The sequence below is a fragment of the Photinus pyralis genome, unplaced genomic scaffold (genome assembly GCF_008802855.1).
Source record: "Photinus pyralis isolate 1611_PpyrPB1 unplaced genomic scaffold, Ppyr1.3 Ppyr1.4_LG3a, whole genome shotgun sequence".
In the NCBI taxonomy this organism is placed as follows: Eukaryota; Metazoa; Arthropoda; class Insecta; order Coleoptera; family Lampyridae; genus Photinus; species Photinus pyralis.
Window position 1 is genome coordinate 17926906 of NW_022170509.1, and position 15907 is coordinate 17942812.

The 15907-nt window shown below is 34.6% G+C and overlaps 1 protein-coding gene across 1 annotated transcript in view; it reads right to left on the reverse strand.

The window, feature by feature from the left end:
- LOC116165835 (FMRFamide receptor) overlaps positions 1-15907 on the reverse strand; it is a 48228-nt gene that overhangs the window by 2611 nt on the left and 29710 nt on the right. Inside the window, exon 3 of the mRNA XM_031480522.1 lies at positions 2-157. Coding sequence (XP_031336382.1) covers positions 2-157 — 156 coding nt within the window. The remainder of the gene's footprint in view (position 1; positions 158-15907) is intronic.

Below are 15907 nucleotides of genomic sequence, written 5' to 3' on the forward strand. Positions count from 1 at the left end.
CAAGTTGAAAGTGGAAAGATTCGATAATATTATTAACGAGAGGTAGGAGATTACAAATAAAAAATACGAGAACTACAAATAATAACATCGTAGCTAATCCTATTTCTCGCCTTTGCAGTCTTGATAATCGTTGACGTTCCATATTTGCTTTTCTCACCTGAAAGCACACGAGCAGATTAGAAAGGTACACTGTCAATTACAAATTAAATTAGCACTATCAAAGTGTAAACTAATCCCAAATTAAATTCTCTCCACATGTTATACGTATTACAGATTCACATCGGATTAGTTACATTTGCTCTTTATTTTCATGCCCGAGCAAATATTTAAGTGGATTAGAGCATAATTACCAACATTTCAAAAGACTGTAATCCAATAATTTAGGTGCCTACACCATTACCAACATTTCAAAAGACTGTAATCCAATAATTTAGGTGCCTACACCATTCTTTTGTATTAGTTAATTTTTACGATGCAATTTACATATGCTTCAGTGTTTAGTTTGTATTTTGTACTTATGACCCAATCAGCTAAATTGAACACCATGTAACTAGAAATGGGGAAATTCTACTTGTTTTTTTTAAATTTTTTATATCTCAGAGTTATCCGAAAACTCGTCCTAAACATAGGTATTCGCCCCTAATAAAAAAATAAACGTTGAGATGACGAACGGATATCAAAATGGGTTCCATTGTACATTGCTGAGGTGTTTGCTTAGAGTGTTCGCGGTATTTTTAAGCCCCATGCAAAGAATACCTCCCGTTCCAATCGCATCAAATTTGGGTGTGTTGTCAATTGAACCTACCACGAATTCGTTTTTTTTCCAAATTTTATTTTTATTTCTGCTAGGGCCGATTTTGTTGCACATAAAAATACAAGAATGATTCATTTGGGTATTACAATGAGGCTGAGGGATAAAAAATACGTCGAAGGCCATAAAAGCAACTTACGCTCGTGGTACATACACAACTTTATGCACAGATGAATATCTTTTTTTTAATATTTCCAAAAAAATTGAATTTTGCACCCACATCTAGCGCTGTTTTGATTAAAAAAATTTAGAAACGTAACTACAGCTACGGTTAAACAAACGGTAGCCATATTGCCTAAAATCTTTTTCATTTTCTGTTGTGTCTGTAACTCGTGAAAAGAAAATGAATGAATGAAATTGATCAGACTGATGAAAAACCAAGAAAGGAAAAGTGTATACGAAAAATGTATAACGACTATCTAAAATACTGCGACATACAAAAAGCGTTTCCAATTTTTTTATACATAGTTTAACCCTAAAACAATCTTTTCCAATAATTGTCCCGATGATTCTTGCAAATCGACGGACTGTAGAATTTTTTTTCGGAATTCGAAGAATTTTCTTAGTTAACAAATGGAATAACTCCCGCAATATATAACAAAAAATATAACTCTATAATAGGCGAATGGAAAGCTCTCGGAAAGACGTACATTAAAAAAAATACGTCCAAATCCGATTAATTAATAGTTCACGAGAAATCAGCTTTTGACTTTGAAGCCAGTTTTCGAAACAACCAAAAATGATTTTGCAAATCGGGTCGCACCGATCGATTCTTTAAAGCGTGAACTTTTTTCATGCTTCTATTTCACCAAAATGAATGATTTTTATTAATCCGAGTGCCAAGGGCCGATTATAGAGTTACTTTTCTTGTTAAATCTCGGAAGCTATTCGATTTGTTAGTTAACTAAAAAAATTCCACAGTCCGTTGATTTGCAAAAATGATCGGGACAATTATTGGAAAAGATTGTTAAACTACTATGTATAAAAAAATTGGGAACGCTCTTGTAGTCCCCCAGTTTGAAAGACAAAGCATCCCTTTTTTTACTTGTTTATTTAATTAATCAATTACTATGAAACCTACGGTGATCGGGTTTGTCATATTGTTTTGTTATCAAAAGAAGTTACTAAATACGGATTTTCAAAAAGATCGGATGAATTTTACTTGGTAATAAAACTGTTAATTTTAGAGATTAACTTTTTACATTTTGCCATAAACAATAACAGTTGAAAATGAGCGTTCCGGACCAACTGTATCTTATAGAAAATTTTATTCTAAACAAGTTCATTTCTATTCATTCTTTCCCTCAGAGCAATAGTTAACGAGATATTCGAAGTCAAATGCGAAAAAACACGACATTTTCTCATTTTTTCTTCGTTTTTTGTTAATAACAATATGGCGTTTCCGGGCAGGGGGACTATGATCTTCGGATTCAGCGGATTTTTTTAACACAGGATACCCTTGGTTTCAGTTGAGTGGAAGCAGTATTTCGGGATTTTTAAAGAGAAAATGAGAGGATTCCAGCCAAAAGTTCAAAGTTTTAGTCCCATATAGAAGATAACACTTTAATACATATACCAAGCTCCAAGAATGCATACAATAATAATAATAATAAATAATAATAATATACAACGCCACTTACTTAAATTGTACATTTGCATGGAAATTTTTTTTTGTTAGCGTTGGCTGTTGTGGCCATCAATTTTGGTAAAGTAAATAATTACATACTATTCCTATATTTTTCTTAAATATGTTTATTGTTATTTATTTATTATTAATATTACGAAACACCGACCATAAATAATAATCTAATCTATTGGGTATGTTGATTGGTAGCAAAAAGCTCTCTGGCGAAGTTGGATCTTCCTGCTGATTCAGTCTTAATTGATAATGCGCCCTTATGTTTAAAGTTCCACAAGTTTTGGGTGTATAAATTGATAAAAACTCTTCCTTTTTCAAAAGTAGCTATTGCGAAAACTGAGTTCTTTGTACCAGACTTAGAAAATGTTGCTTTTGCAGTCTGTCAAGATGACACTGGTAGAGTCTTTGATTCTGTCAGGTTTAATTATGCTGATTCTGTTTATGGGCCGCTCCTTACTAAGTTAATGAAGTTAGTAGATTCAAAGAGTGCAGAACTGTTGTTAAGGTATGTATTCAGGCATTAGAAAATATGACACATGTTCACCCGTTCTACAACCACATAATATTATTAATGCGCCGTTTGCGGGAAAAAGGAGAACTTCCACTATACGTGTTTAATCGCGCAAACTATATACAACGCGTATTCCTGAATAGAAATTTTAAAAATATATTTGAAATTCGTAGAGACTTCATGATCGTAGATTAAAAAATCCCTGCGCCCAGTAGGTACTCACGTTACGAAGCTTCCTTTAGTTACCTGTGTGCCTATTTGTACAACAAGGTTCCTCATGTTTATCGGTCGCTACCTCTGCAACCATTTAAAAGGAAAATTAAAAATCTTTTGAAAAGAGATTCACTCTTAGATGGCTAAACGGTGCTTCTCGGTTAATACAAATGTTAATGTTCTTCTCTATAACACGAATTTTTTTTTGTATTATTTAGTACAACCAATCTGTATTTTTCAGTTACGTTAATGGTTTTGTGACGCTAAATAAGCCCCCACTCCCAACGGGTACGAGCATTGAATATGATTAGGATGGATAGAGGGCACCTTAATAACCCGTTTTCCAATTAATTTGCAGGTTGAAGCACCTAAATTTTCCACAATCTTAATTCACTCCATTTCTGAAAATCTTAAGGTTAGCGATCTGAAAAATGTTGTTACGCTTTCTTTATTCAATTTATAATCAAAGTGTGACAACCTTTTGTAGATTATGTTTAACTTCTTCGTCTACTACACTTTAATAACACCACTTTTGAAGTGTATACAGTCTAACATTCCGAATGCTTAGGAGAAGAATGTTGGAGAGATACGATATTGCATCTGGCAAGATCGAACGCTTCTCTTGTATCGATCACCCGAGGAGAGGAAACCGGGCACTTCCTGTGTATGTTTATATATACCATTCGTTCGTATCGGAGGCGAACGCTTTGAACGCCTTGTTTCGTATGGTGCCCTTTATCCATTTCTATCAATTTCATGATCGCACCTGGGAGGCTTATTAGCGTCACGCAACATCGTTTAAAACCAAGATTTCTTGCAACAGGTAGTTTTAATACTTGTGATAGCTGAAGCATGCTATAAACAGGAACTTGTTCAGCTAGAAGTTGATGATATTCAGGTTCTGCAATCCTCATTACTGATCACCTTGCGAAACGCTAAAACCAAGACGAATCGAATGTTTAATGTGGTTGACAACCTTTACATCGACAAGTTTTTTGGAAATTCACAAAAAGTATGCTGCTTTAGGTCCGATAAATACAGCCGTTGCTTCTTGGCTTACAGGAATGGGAAATGTACCAGGAAATTCAGGATAAAAGTCTGGTGGAATTCCGAATAAAGTAGGTAGCTGCTTATCTTAAATTGCCGAATCCTGAATTATATAAGCAAAAAATGTGCCAAATTCTTGACAGAAAAACTTCGTAGCTAGCTCAGACCCAAAAGCGCTCTTCATTATTTAACGTCTTCGCCCGCTCTTTATTTTACTTTTGTTTATTATTAATACTTATTTATTATTAATAATTAATTTACTATCTAAGTCAGTAAACACAAAGCTCCTTATTCAATTCAATCGGCACGTAAGAATAAGAGTGACATTTTACAACTTACCCCATAAGAGGGTACGACACACTCATTAGGTTTTCAATGACTTTTTTGTCGGCGGCCTACTGCAGATGTTAGGTTCTACTTTTCTTTGCAGTATTAATATTAACGCAGATTTTAGTGTTTAAATATGCGTGGTATTAATTAATCATTATAAAAACTGCAGTATACATGTACACTGATATTTTAACAACGTAAATATTGACAAGAAATGACAATTTACCGACTACTTCCAATACCGCATTAGCAGCTACTAGTTCAAAGACTTTTGATCATGAACTAGCAACTTGGGCCCAGAGTACAATGTCAGTTTAAACTTCAGTGTATAGTTAAATTGTGTGTTAAAGTATTTAATTGGTCAATATTTTGTTATGTCAGTTAAACTAAACTGAAGTTTAACCTGACGTTATACAACCGGGCCTTCATATGTAATAATTACCTACAGTCAAATCACATTAATCTGAAAAATAGATTGATTGGTTTAGTCACGGAATTAATTCATTTTTTCTTTCAAGCTGAATAAACAATACTTAAATGCTTCTAAACTTCTTGGGAAATTGTTGGATTAATTGTGTTGAATAGGTAAGGCGCTTAAATCTTAGCTGCTTTTAGTAAACTTGTTTAATCAAGTTGGAATGTTAATGTAATTATAACTTTCCAAGTTTGAACGCATGACTTAAACGACAAACGCAGACAATAATTTGACTTGCGACTGGGATTTCAATTAGCATGTGGGTAGGTACACGGTTTTCCGTCAAGCATTTACAACTGCAGCAATGAGGGCTTGTTGGAATGGTTTAAATACTTAGCTTTGTAGTAGTGGTTCAAATTTCGTGTTCAAATAGAATGTTAGCGAACTTGTTCAGTTTACCTCCCACCTAGCGACTTATTATTAGTAACGTTAACTTTTTAATCAATGTGCAAATGCAGAGTAAATTGGAAAAGAAAGTATCTTTCAAGCATATAATTGACGTAAAATACGTTCATCCAGTGATGTGACACGTTAGCGATTTATATTAGGGGAAGCAGAACTTCGCCTTTGAAGTGCATTTTCATTTGCGTTCCGTTTTGCACCCAAAGCTTAATTGTGACAAAGTTGTAAATTATTGTAAACGACATGTTTGAGAAAAAGCTATAGATTAATATAATTAATAATATTTAGCCTTAGGTAACCATTATCCTTCATATGCTTCTATTGAAAAGAGGATTGCGTAATTTTAAAACAGCAAGATCATCAGATGTCAAAGGGCTAGTCAAAGGGGATCACCAATTTCATGTGACCACCCTTGAAAATATTAATTCTGCTCTTGATATGACTTTACCACATACACGAATTCGGCTTTCACAAATATAGCAGAAACATTGCATATTTCCTGCGAAATCGTTTTTCCTATGCGAGCCCAGATGCATAATAATTGGACGAAAACAAATAACACGTTACTTTACCTTTTTGATCAACTTTTTGTTTACTTTATAATTTTTGCAGTTGATAAAAGTATTAGATATTGTTGATGAATTAATAAAACTACGTAGTATCAAATAAGGGTTATTTTATTTGTGTTTTGCATATGGCGTTATACGGTTATCATTTCCAATGTCTCCGATGGTTGGCATGGATTGCGAAATCTGTGAATTTGTTCACAAAGTGACCATATAAGAAGGATTTTAGGAATCAGAATAAAGCCTTTCGAGATAATGGTGCGTAAATAATGAATGAAATATCTTTTTTAGTCCAAATTTGTTCATATCTAAACTCGGGAAAATGAAAAAGTTTTAAAGTATTATACATTCCTCAAAAACAATTTAAAAGTAGCACGCATATTAAACAACTTCTATTAACTCGGTAAAATTCAAAGAACATTACATCTTGAAAGTTAAATTCATACTGCTATTTGTCAAACTTTTGAATTAGCAGAGTTGCTTGTAATTATAGACAGCATTGGGTTTGCAAACCAAGATAAAAAATTTTAGCATTATAATCGACCCCACCAATGTTTTATTTGACTCTTTAAGGTAAGGGTTCCATTATCGATTCAATGCACAGTATACTTACCCGCCAGTTTTTTGGAAATAAACAAACTTCTTTTATTGGTATGCAAATACACATTGTATTCCTTCATTCCAGTCGGAGTAGGTAATTCAATTGGAAGCGTAATAAGCCAATTTTTGTTAATTTGAATTTCCATCTAAGAAATGGTGCGATAGACCGAATGATGTGGATGCATATACGTAGTACCTACATACAGATAACAGTGATGACGTCTATCTAATACGTAATGTGATACGTCAAACTCAAGAGATCAAACTGAACGTGTAGGATATTTGCCAAAAAACGTTATTTTAAATTATTTAGTAACGTTTTCTACCGATAACGTTAGTGATACATCACAGTGCTGACTTTAGATGTTGCGATTCTCGAAAATCAGCGCAGTTCTTACGCTCGACTTCCCCAGCTTGATTTTAATTTAGTTTACCTTATCCCTAGAAGTATGGGCTTTAAGCTGAAAGCCATATCGAATTTAAGATCAAGTAGAATTTAAACCAAATACATTATTTAAGAATCTACAACTTCGAAGTAATCCAATAACGTGACGTTATTCTAAAAAGGCAGAGGAAACCAGATGGAGTTTAATGTGAAACTTCCATTACGGCTTCTCTAGAAAGGCGTCAATGTATACAGGGACTTATTTATGTTTACCTATTTGTTAAGAGCTTTTTCGCATAATTAAAGATGCAATCGAACCACACAACGTAAGTGAATGGATTTTACTCCTACACAAGTAAGAAACTTTCCAACTCAATACTTTTTTAATTCACTTTGTAGATTTGCCGATGAACTATAAGAGCAATGGAAAATGTTGATAGGTAAATCGGGATTTTATATAGCATCTTGCTAGGGATGATGAGAAATATTGAAACATTTCATTTTGCTGCATACGCAACGAAATTTTCCAAAATAATGGGGCTCGTAGCTCACGGCTCGTAGCTGCCATATGGCTACTGTGAGTATGGATCTAGTATGAAAAATTCTGGTTTTAACAAATTTTAACTTGATATTTTAATTTATAAGGAAGTAAACTTTTTTTGGGGCAATTATAGGGAATAAGATTCAAATATGTTTGTTGGAAATAGATATTTACATGAAAGTCCGGTAAAAGACACATTACTGGCTCCTTTGGGTCCGAGTACTTTAATTTCCGAGTCAGGTAATGATATTTTACCCGAAATCGTATTTTAATATAATATTTCAATTTTTATATAGAACTTTTGATTAATGTCAATCTGTCAGTGACGACAGGAGTCATTTTAGACATTTAGCAATGTCACAGATGCGGCCGGTAAAATGACGGTGTGGCGGTTGAGTGACAGGTGCGGTCAGTATAGTTATTTACGTTATAAGTCCGGTAGGTTACTTGTAACAGTACGAGTTAGACATTATGGACGAGGCGACGTCAGGAGCCGAGTCAAGAATGTCTTAAACGAGTACTGTTACAAGTACTACCGGACGTATATCGTAACGTATTTTATTTCATACTGTAAGTCTGTTTTGTATCATTATTTCATTTCAAAGATTACAAAATTTCATTATATTGTAAAAATCGCATTACCTTGTTTCTGTGGCAACGGCCGTTGCTATAGTTTGTGCTTTGTTGACATTGAATTTTTTTCACTGAAAAAATGGACGCTATAAACGTTGTGGGATGTTCCACTGTTCCCGATACAATCCTGTCGAAATCTCATGAAGCAACCGAAAAGTTGGTTCCTAAGAAGTCGGCCGCAAGGTATGAAAAAGAGTACTAAGTGGTTTGCCAATTGAGGAACGAACATGGGGCGAAACAAGTAGAGGAAAACGTCATGTTGGCATACTGTTTGGATGCAGTAAGCTTTTGAATTGAGATTTTTTTGCCTGGGTTTCGGTGTTAAAGCGTCATGGGGCATGGAAAAGCTCATCGACGACAGAAAAATATACATCGAAGGCTCGGTAGAAGGAAAAGTTAAGATTGGCCGTATGATACAACTGATACAAGGCGGCGAAAATTTCATTGAAGTTCTACAGCAGAAGGGATCAAACATTACTAACTCGACATCCAGTAATAACCCAGGCGTTAGTGTTGAGGGCAATACAAATTGTTTCATTACAATCAATGTTAATGTTTGAAATAAATAATTACAGCCAAATTTATGTTGGGGTTTTTAATTAATTGTGTGAAGATGTCAAATTTGATGTAAACAAGTAACAGTCCGGTAAGTGTTGCTTAGCGACACTTACCGGCTCTGATGCTGTAATAACTCACCTACCGGACTCAAAATGATAGTGTAATCGAACATCTACCGGACAGTATGAAATAAAAGTGATAAGCGGCAGGAAACGTAGTCTGATCTGCCCCTGCATGGAAACTAAAATTTCCCGACAGAAAGTAGGCATGAAAATGAAGATTTCAGGAGTATTTTGGGTAAAGTATATTATGTAGGTATTTGAGCAAAACAGAATGTTAAATGTATTTTTTTTATTTTACCCCTAGCAACACAGTTCCTTATAAAAAGCGTTTATGGTAACCCTACATAAATAATACGCATAAATGTCTGGCGGCTGTATTCTTGTAGCAATATTATGCGTTTATTATTTCCCATTGAATACGAATGATATGCGTATATGCCTATATTAAACTGGTGTTATATACGTTTATAAAACGATTGCTAAGAAACGGTTATTTATATACATATTATCAACGTAGAAAGTGAACTCTATGATTTATATATACAGGGTGACAATTTGAAAACTTACCACCCCCCCATATCTTAGTAAATAAACGAGATATTTAAAAAAATCAAAATCCGTTTCGGTAATTCGGAGGGGGAATCACAATGACATAGTTGGCGACGCACCCCCTCCAACCCCCTGCGCCCCAGCCACCCCAACTTTTAAATCTTAAATAGTGACCCCCATGTGTGATACGTCATTGGAAAGCTCTGAAAAAATGCTTTCCAACCATACCAAATAGCATTACATTTAGGTTAGTAATTATCGTGCAAATCAAAAAATAAACATGGAAAATCGTATTTAACTTGAACTTCCAAAGCTGACTCGACAGCAACTCATTTTTGATCGCCAGTTATAATCTATTCTCAAACTCTTGTCGAACCTTTCCTATATTGGTTTTGCAATATTTCGACATCCTTGAATTATTCTCTGTCTTAGTTCGTCTAATGTTCGCCGGTTGCGTTTTAAATACGACAGATTTCAAATGTATCATATTAGTTTATTTTTAGCGCATTTTTGAAAAAAATACGCTATTATATTCGTTATTGCTGGCAGGCCGGCTGTCCGCGTTAGATCTCCACAACTACAATAGCTGGAGACTTAAAATTTTCACTAAAAGCTTCCTGCTATAGTGTAGATGTGCAGGCACTAGTCTATTTTGAGTTAGATTACTTGTGAGATCGATAATTGAAGAAAATAATTTCGATATGGGTTTCGGAGGTGCTATAATTTTACCGTTAGATAGCGCTACCAGTATAAAAACTTATTATTTACTTTGTGATTTGTTTTACAAAATGAAATTAAATAAAGTTAATTATTTAACGCAGCCAAAATTATTCGTGAGATCGATAATTTTAAACTTCGCTAATAAAATACTGACCTGCATTACCAAAAATGCGCTTTAATCATGCATATGCTGATTTACAACTTGTTTGATTTGCACGATAATTACTAACCTAAATGTAATGCTATTTGGTATGGTTGGAAAGCATTTCTTCAGAGCTTTCCAATGACGTATCACACATGGGGGTCACTATTTAAGATTTAAAAGTTGGGGTGGCTGGGGCGCAGGGGGTTGGAGGGGGTGCGTCGCCAACTATGTCATTGTGATTCCCCCTCCGAATTACCGAAACGGATTTTGATTTTTTTAAATATCTCGTTTTCAAATTGTCACCCTGTATGAATAAAAAACGTATTTTAAACGTAGGTATAAAATCTGTCTACACAAAAACGTATACCATACTACCAATACCGAATTTATCCTTTCAAAACGCTTTAAAACCGTTTTTAAACGTAAAGTGTGCTGGGACGTTATATGAGGTAAAGGATTCTGGAAAAGTTAGTTCTCCTCTTCGCCCTAAAAAGGGTTCTGCTAGCTCTATATCTAATGCTGCCACTGTGCCCTCTTGTTCAGACCAGTGAAAAATTGAATTATGTGGGTGCGATTTTTTTAGAAACATAATGGTAGGTTGAGATTCTTCATCGAGTGCTGTTATTTGACCAACATAGAATAGTATACTTTTCTTTCCTTTAAATGAGACCAAAACCCAGCTTTCAACCCTAAGGCTTTCTAACTTTGAACAATTCGTCTTCTTGTAATGCTTTTTTGCAAAATCCTCAAAAGTGGCGTCGTCTGGTTCACTGTCACCTCGACTGTCAGTTTATAATTTGTGGTTCGTCTTCATCTGAAGAGCTCGATACAGTATAATATTTTTTGCTTTTATTTTTCTTGATTCATCGTTTGCTTTCTTTGTTAAATCTTTCTCTTTCTTTCCGTCTTCTTTTGATTGTCTTGCATCTTCGTTTTCTTGCTCAGCCTTTTTCTTTTTTCTATGTTTCCTTTTACTGTTATAATTTCGGCTCCCGGAGCTACCCTTTTTCTTCTTTCTTTTTGGTAAGGGCCGACCGATTGTCTCACGGGGTCCAGCAACAATTCTTCAAATGATACACATTTGTTACTTGGTCCTGCTATTGGTTCTGGGGCTAGCTGCTGCAAGGTTGGTCGCTCTCGATGGCTCTTTACGGTACTTGTGCTTGGTTCATTAAGAGGTTCTTGTGTGGCAGGTTGGGGATTTCTTAAACGTTCTTTATATCTTCCTAGAGCTTCTGGATCATATTTAGTGCGGTCAATAACATGTCTATTAAATGGCTCCTTTACGAAAGCCTGATGTCAGTAAAGCTGGATCTGTCTCTTTCCAAATTGTGCTCGCAAGTACAGAAAAATCTCCTTTGGTTGGCAAAAGCAAAAAGCAAAAGCCAACCCACATTTTTTCTGGTACTCCGCTAATTTTGAATTCAACCGTGACTTAAGACTCTTACAGACAGCTAGATCCATGGGCTGTAATAGATTGCTAGAGTGCGGAGTCAATTTGAGTATAATTATGTCATTTTTTACAGCCATCCAACCATTTGGTGACGCAGCATAAGAAGTGCCCGAAAAGGTGGATTAATCGGGAGCCATCCAGGTGTCACATTAGGAACAATTAATGAAGGCAGTTTATCTCCATTTGCGTTGCCACCCATGAGAATTGTCGTACTTTCTCTTCCGGGTTCTGCAGTTATTCTTGAAGCAGGGACATTTCTCTGACCAACAATTTTAGCTTTACTTGGATCTAGCGTAATTTTGCAGGTCGTATCTTTCCAATGTGTCTTTTAAGATGTTAAAATAATTTTTGATGACAAACGGATCATCGGTTTTCTTTCGAGCATATTCCAGCCCTTGTACCTTTTTTAAAGGGAGCCTGTGTCTTTCTTTAATACCTAAAAACCAGTCTTCGTCATGGATTCCATCTTTAAATGGCGTTTTCCCCTTATTCTTCGCAACATACTTGCTTACTAATTCCAAAATTTCCTTTTTACTAAGTCCCCATCCCCACTTCTTTCATACTTCTTGGCAGCACTACGAATACTGAGACCGTTTAGTTCGATTTGTCTAAGCGCATGTTTTAAACGTTCAGCACTGTACGAAAGGGCTTGCTTCTTTTTTATACTTTCTCACCATGTTCATCTAGTTTACTTACTTTAGTCACTGTTTTGATAATTTACTTTAGTCTTTTGCCATTCACTTTTCTTATTAGCCTGTAACAATAAGGAATGTGCTAGATTATAACCTAAAACCAAAGAGTACCCACTCTTAGCTAAAACGCCAAGAAGGAAGAGGCTGTGGCAAATGTAATCATGTGATTACCTTTGCCCCGGTCTTACGATTACATTTCGATGAGGCAAATGTAATCGCTCGTATAAATTTGTTTCTGAGTATCCAAATCCTAATCTGACAGCAGAATCAGATTCCTTGTTAAAAATTACCGTAGAAAGCAAATTATAACAATATTATAGGTATATTAATACTTGCTTGTTGAATTCAAAATTGTAAAAGACACTCACAAAATTATAGTATATGGACTAAATTTAAGCAAATGTTATAATTTGGGGGTACCAATTTTCCTTTTTACCACGGTTAGACATTAGGATGTAAAAAAACCATGATTGCCAAGTCAAAGTGGTAGCTAATAGAAATGGCGGCCAATCCAAGATGGCGGTTGAGTTTTATAAAATCAACTATATCTCTCTAGAACTACTGGTCCGACTCCATCATTTTCTTAAATGAAAGCTTTTGTGTATGCTACAATATTGTCATAACTACTTTTTCGTTAAAATCAACGATTAGTAACTAATGCATGAAGTAACGTAAAGTAACTAAAATGTTTGTAACTCTTAATTAACATTTAATGAAAACTAAAACAATCCCTTCGTCACTTTCAAAAGTTTCATATACACTAAAATCTGCTACTTTCTCCTCTTCTTCAGTGACGTTTTCACAAGTTGGAAGTTTGCATGCTCTTGTACACTTTAGGTTATTAGCATTACATAATGGTAGTTGTCACGATTTTGAACAACAGCCGCTTGATAATTCTACGTGAGGTAATATGGAAGCCAAACATAGGGTTATCTTTCATCTTCTTTGTTGCTTCCCGAATAGCTATCTTTGATTTTAACGTACAATTTTCCAATGTAGGTATTTTTTGTTTTCACATAATCTATGTCAAATTATCTGGCACAATATACACCTTTCCATCAATATTAGCAAACTCTTTGCTTACGTTATAGCTGAAGCCGTATTTGATCGTATTTATTGCAAGACGGTCAGTCTTGTCAGTTGTAAAGTTCATGTTTAAAGTTAAGCGGAAGCGTGTTTCACGTTTTACGAAGAAGTTAGTCGAAGTGCTGTGTTTATCGAGCAGGCCTCGCTTGGGTGAATCCTTTTTTTAAGGTTTTCGTACTCGTTAAAGGGAGTTTTTCCACCATTAAAAAGCCAATTTTACATCTGGAAATACAACGAACCTAGTCTCGTCCAAATCGAGATACAAGTTCAATTAAAGTAGAGAAGTGAAGTTACAGAAACATAATCCGCATATACCAATTTCATCATCATTTTGTATTTGATCTGATCTTAACATGTATCTTCAGCTATACAATATATCTGTAGACGTAACTACAATTATTTTTGCATTTCGTTTTGCTACAGTAATTTCACGAAGCTTCTCAGTGTTAATGTGAAGAACCTGAAGTAATGGTTCCATAGATCGGCTTTCCTTCTTATATTTATATTGGATTCGTAGGCCTAATTTTTTTCGTTTCAAACGGTTATGAATTGGTTGTTATGGGTTTGAACGTTTACTATCAGAAGAAGTCTGCAAATTCGTACTTACTAGCAACGTTGTATAACACTGCCTAAGATTGCCTGTATTTTGGAGACTGCAATTCACTAAAAGGTGAAATCTCTCTATATATTATGATACATTTTGCATATTTTCACTATCTTCTTGATGTTTGGAAGCACTCATTTTATTTTTATTTTTATTCAATTTGTTGATCAGCTGAAGCTCTGAATACTTATATGCAAAATGAATATCGTTTATTTTTGATTGTACTCGTATGAGATTTTGTGTATTTTCGATTTGCAACATTTGCAATTAAACCAAATTTATTTTTGCATATTTTGATATTCTTTACATTTACATGATAGACTTGCATATTTTGCATATTTTAAGATGTGTATTTAAATTGTTGTTAGATTTAATAGATTTTAATTTGAATTTTTAATACATTTTTGCGGATTTTTATAACGGACGCGATCATAAAACATACTGCAATAGCTGGAAGGAAAATTTGTTGATTTAATTAATGTTTAATTTCATCATTTCAAAACTATTTTATCTTTCTCTTTCTCTAAGATGTTGATGGGTGATATTGTGGAAGGTTTGAAAATTGCTCCCAATAGTTTGTCGTTGTCTAATATGCACCTATTACTTTTGTTGATGTAGACTGTAGAGAGACGTTTCTCTGCTTAGTGCTTATAAATTAATTCTTAGCGACAGGAGGCAATCATTTCGTGCAGAAAACTTAGAGAAACATCTTACTGCTAGTGTTTATCGTAATTCCATTTACACTAGAAATTATGCAACATACTTATTATATAATTTTGCATATGTGTGCATATACATGAAAATTGTTTGCATATTTTTCATTAATATTCTGCATATATATGCGCATATTTTACCATTTATTGTGTATTAATACAGGTAGTAAAGAAAATTCGGAAAAAAATTAAAAAAAAACATTTTTTTAAATTACTTACAGTTGATTTTATCGAAAAAGTATTTATAACAATATTTATAGCACATATAACGAGCTTTCATTACAAAAAAAGAATAATGAAATTGGATCAATAATTCCAGAGATATAGTTGATTTGATAAAACTCAATATCCGCCATCTTTGATTGACCGCCATTTCTATTAGCTACCGCTTTGAGATGGAAATCATGGTTTTTTGGCATCCTAATAAACCTGTATAACCACTGTGATAAGGAAAATTGGTACCCTCAAATTGTACCGTCATGTTGACTGGCCCATGGACTATTAGTATAATTAAATGCAGTCACAATCAAATAAATAGTAAATACTTCGAATCTGGGACTGAAAGAGGGTAAGGTGGCGTTTACAAAAAGTGCAAAAGTTACCTTGCGATTTCCTCAATAACTTTGTTTCGAGGTAAAAAGATGAGTTAACGACGGATGTTTGCTCAAGGTTTTAGCTTGTGAATGAAGTTAAATTTGGTAACAAATTATTATCAGTGTGTGATAAAAATGAAAGATATATATTTTATATGGCAGTTTTTTAATATCTTATTTCCTGAATAACGGCGAAAGTGCAGGAATTAGCTAAATAATTTTTGTTTCATGCAAATGTCGTTACATTATGCCTCAGCCACACTATGCTCCTCGCGCTGCCCATCGCCCTGCTCTACGTGCTTCCGCGATGTTTCGCTCTTTGTCCACACACTCCTTTACTCGTGCAATTAATCGCCTCACTCCGCATTTGGCATTTGCCTTTGCAACACGATGGATGTCGAAACTGTTGGCTATGCATTTTTGGTATAGCTAATTACATCAGTTTCCTAAAAAGGGATACGTCCTCGTCGTCTTCACTACCGCAGATGTTGGATGACATCTAAGATCTATTCGTCATTAAAAAAAATAAGGATGATGCTTTCTGCCAGCGCTTCGCGCGATTATGTGGCCAGTCGCTCG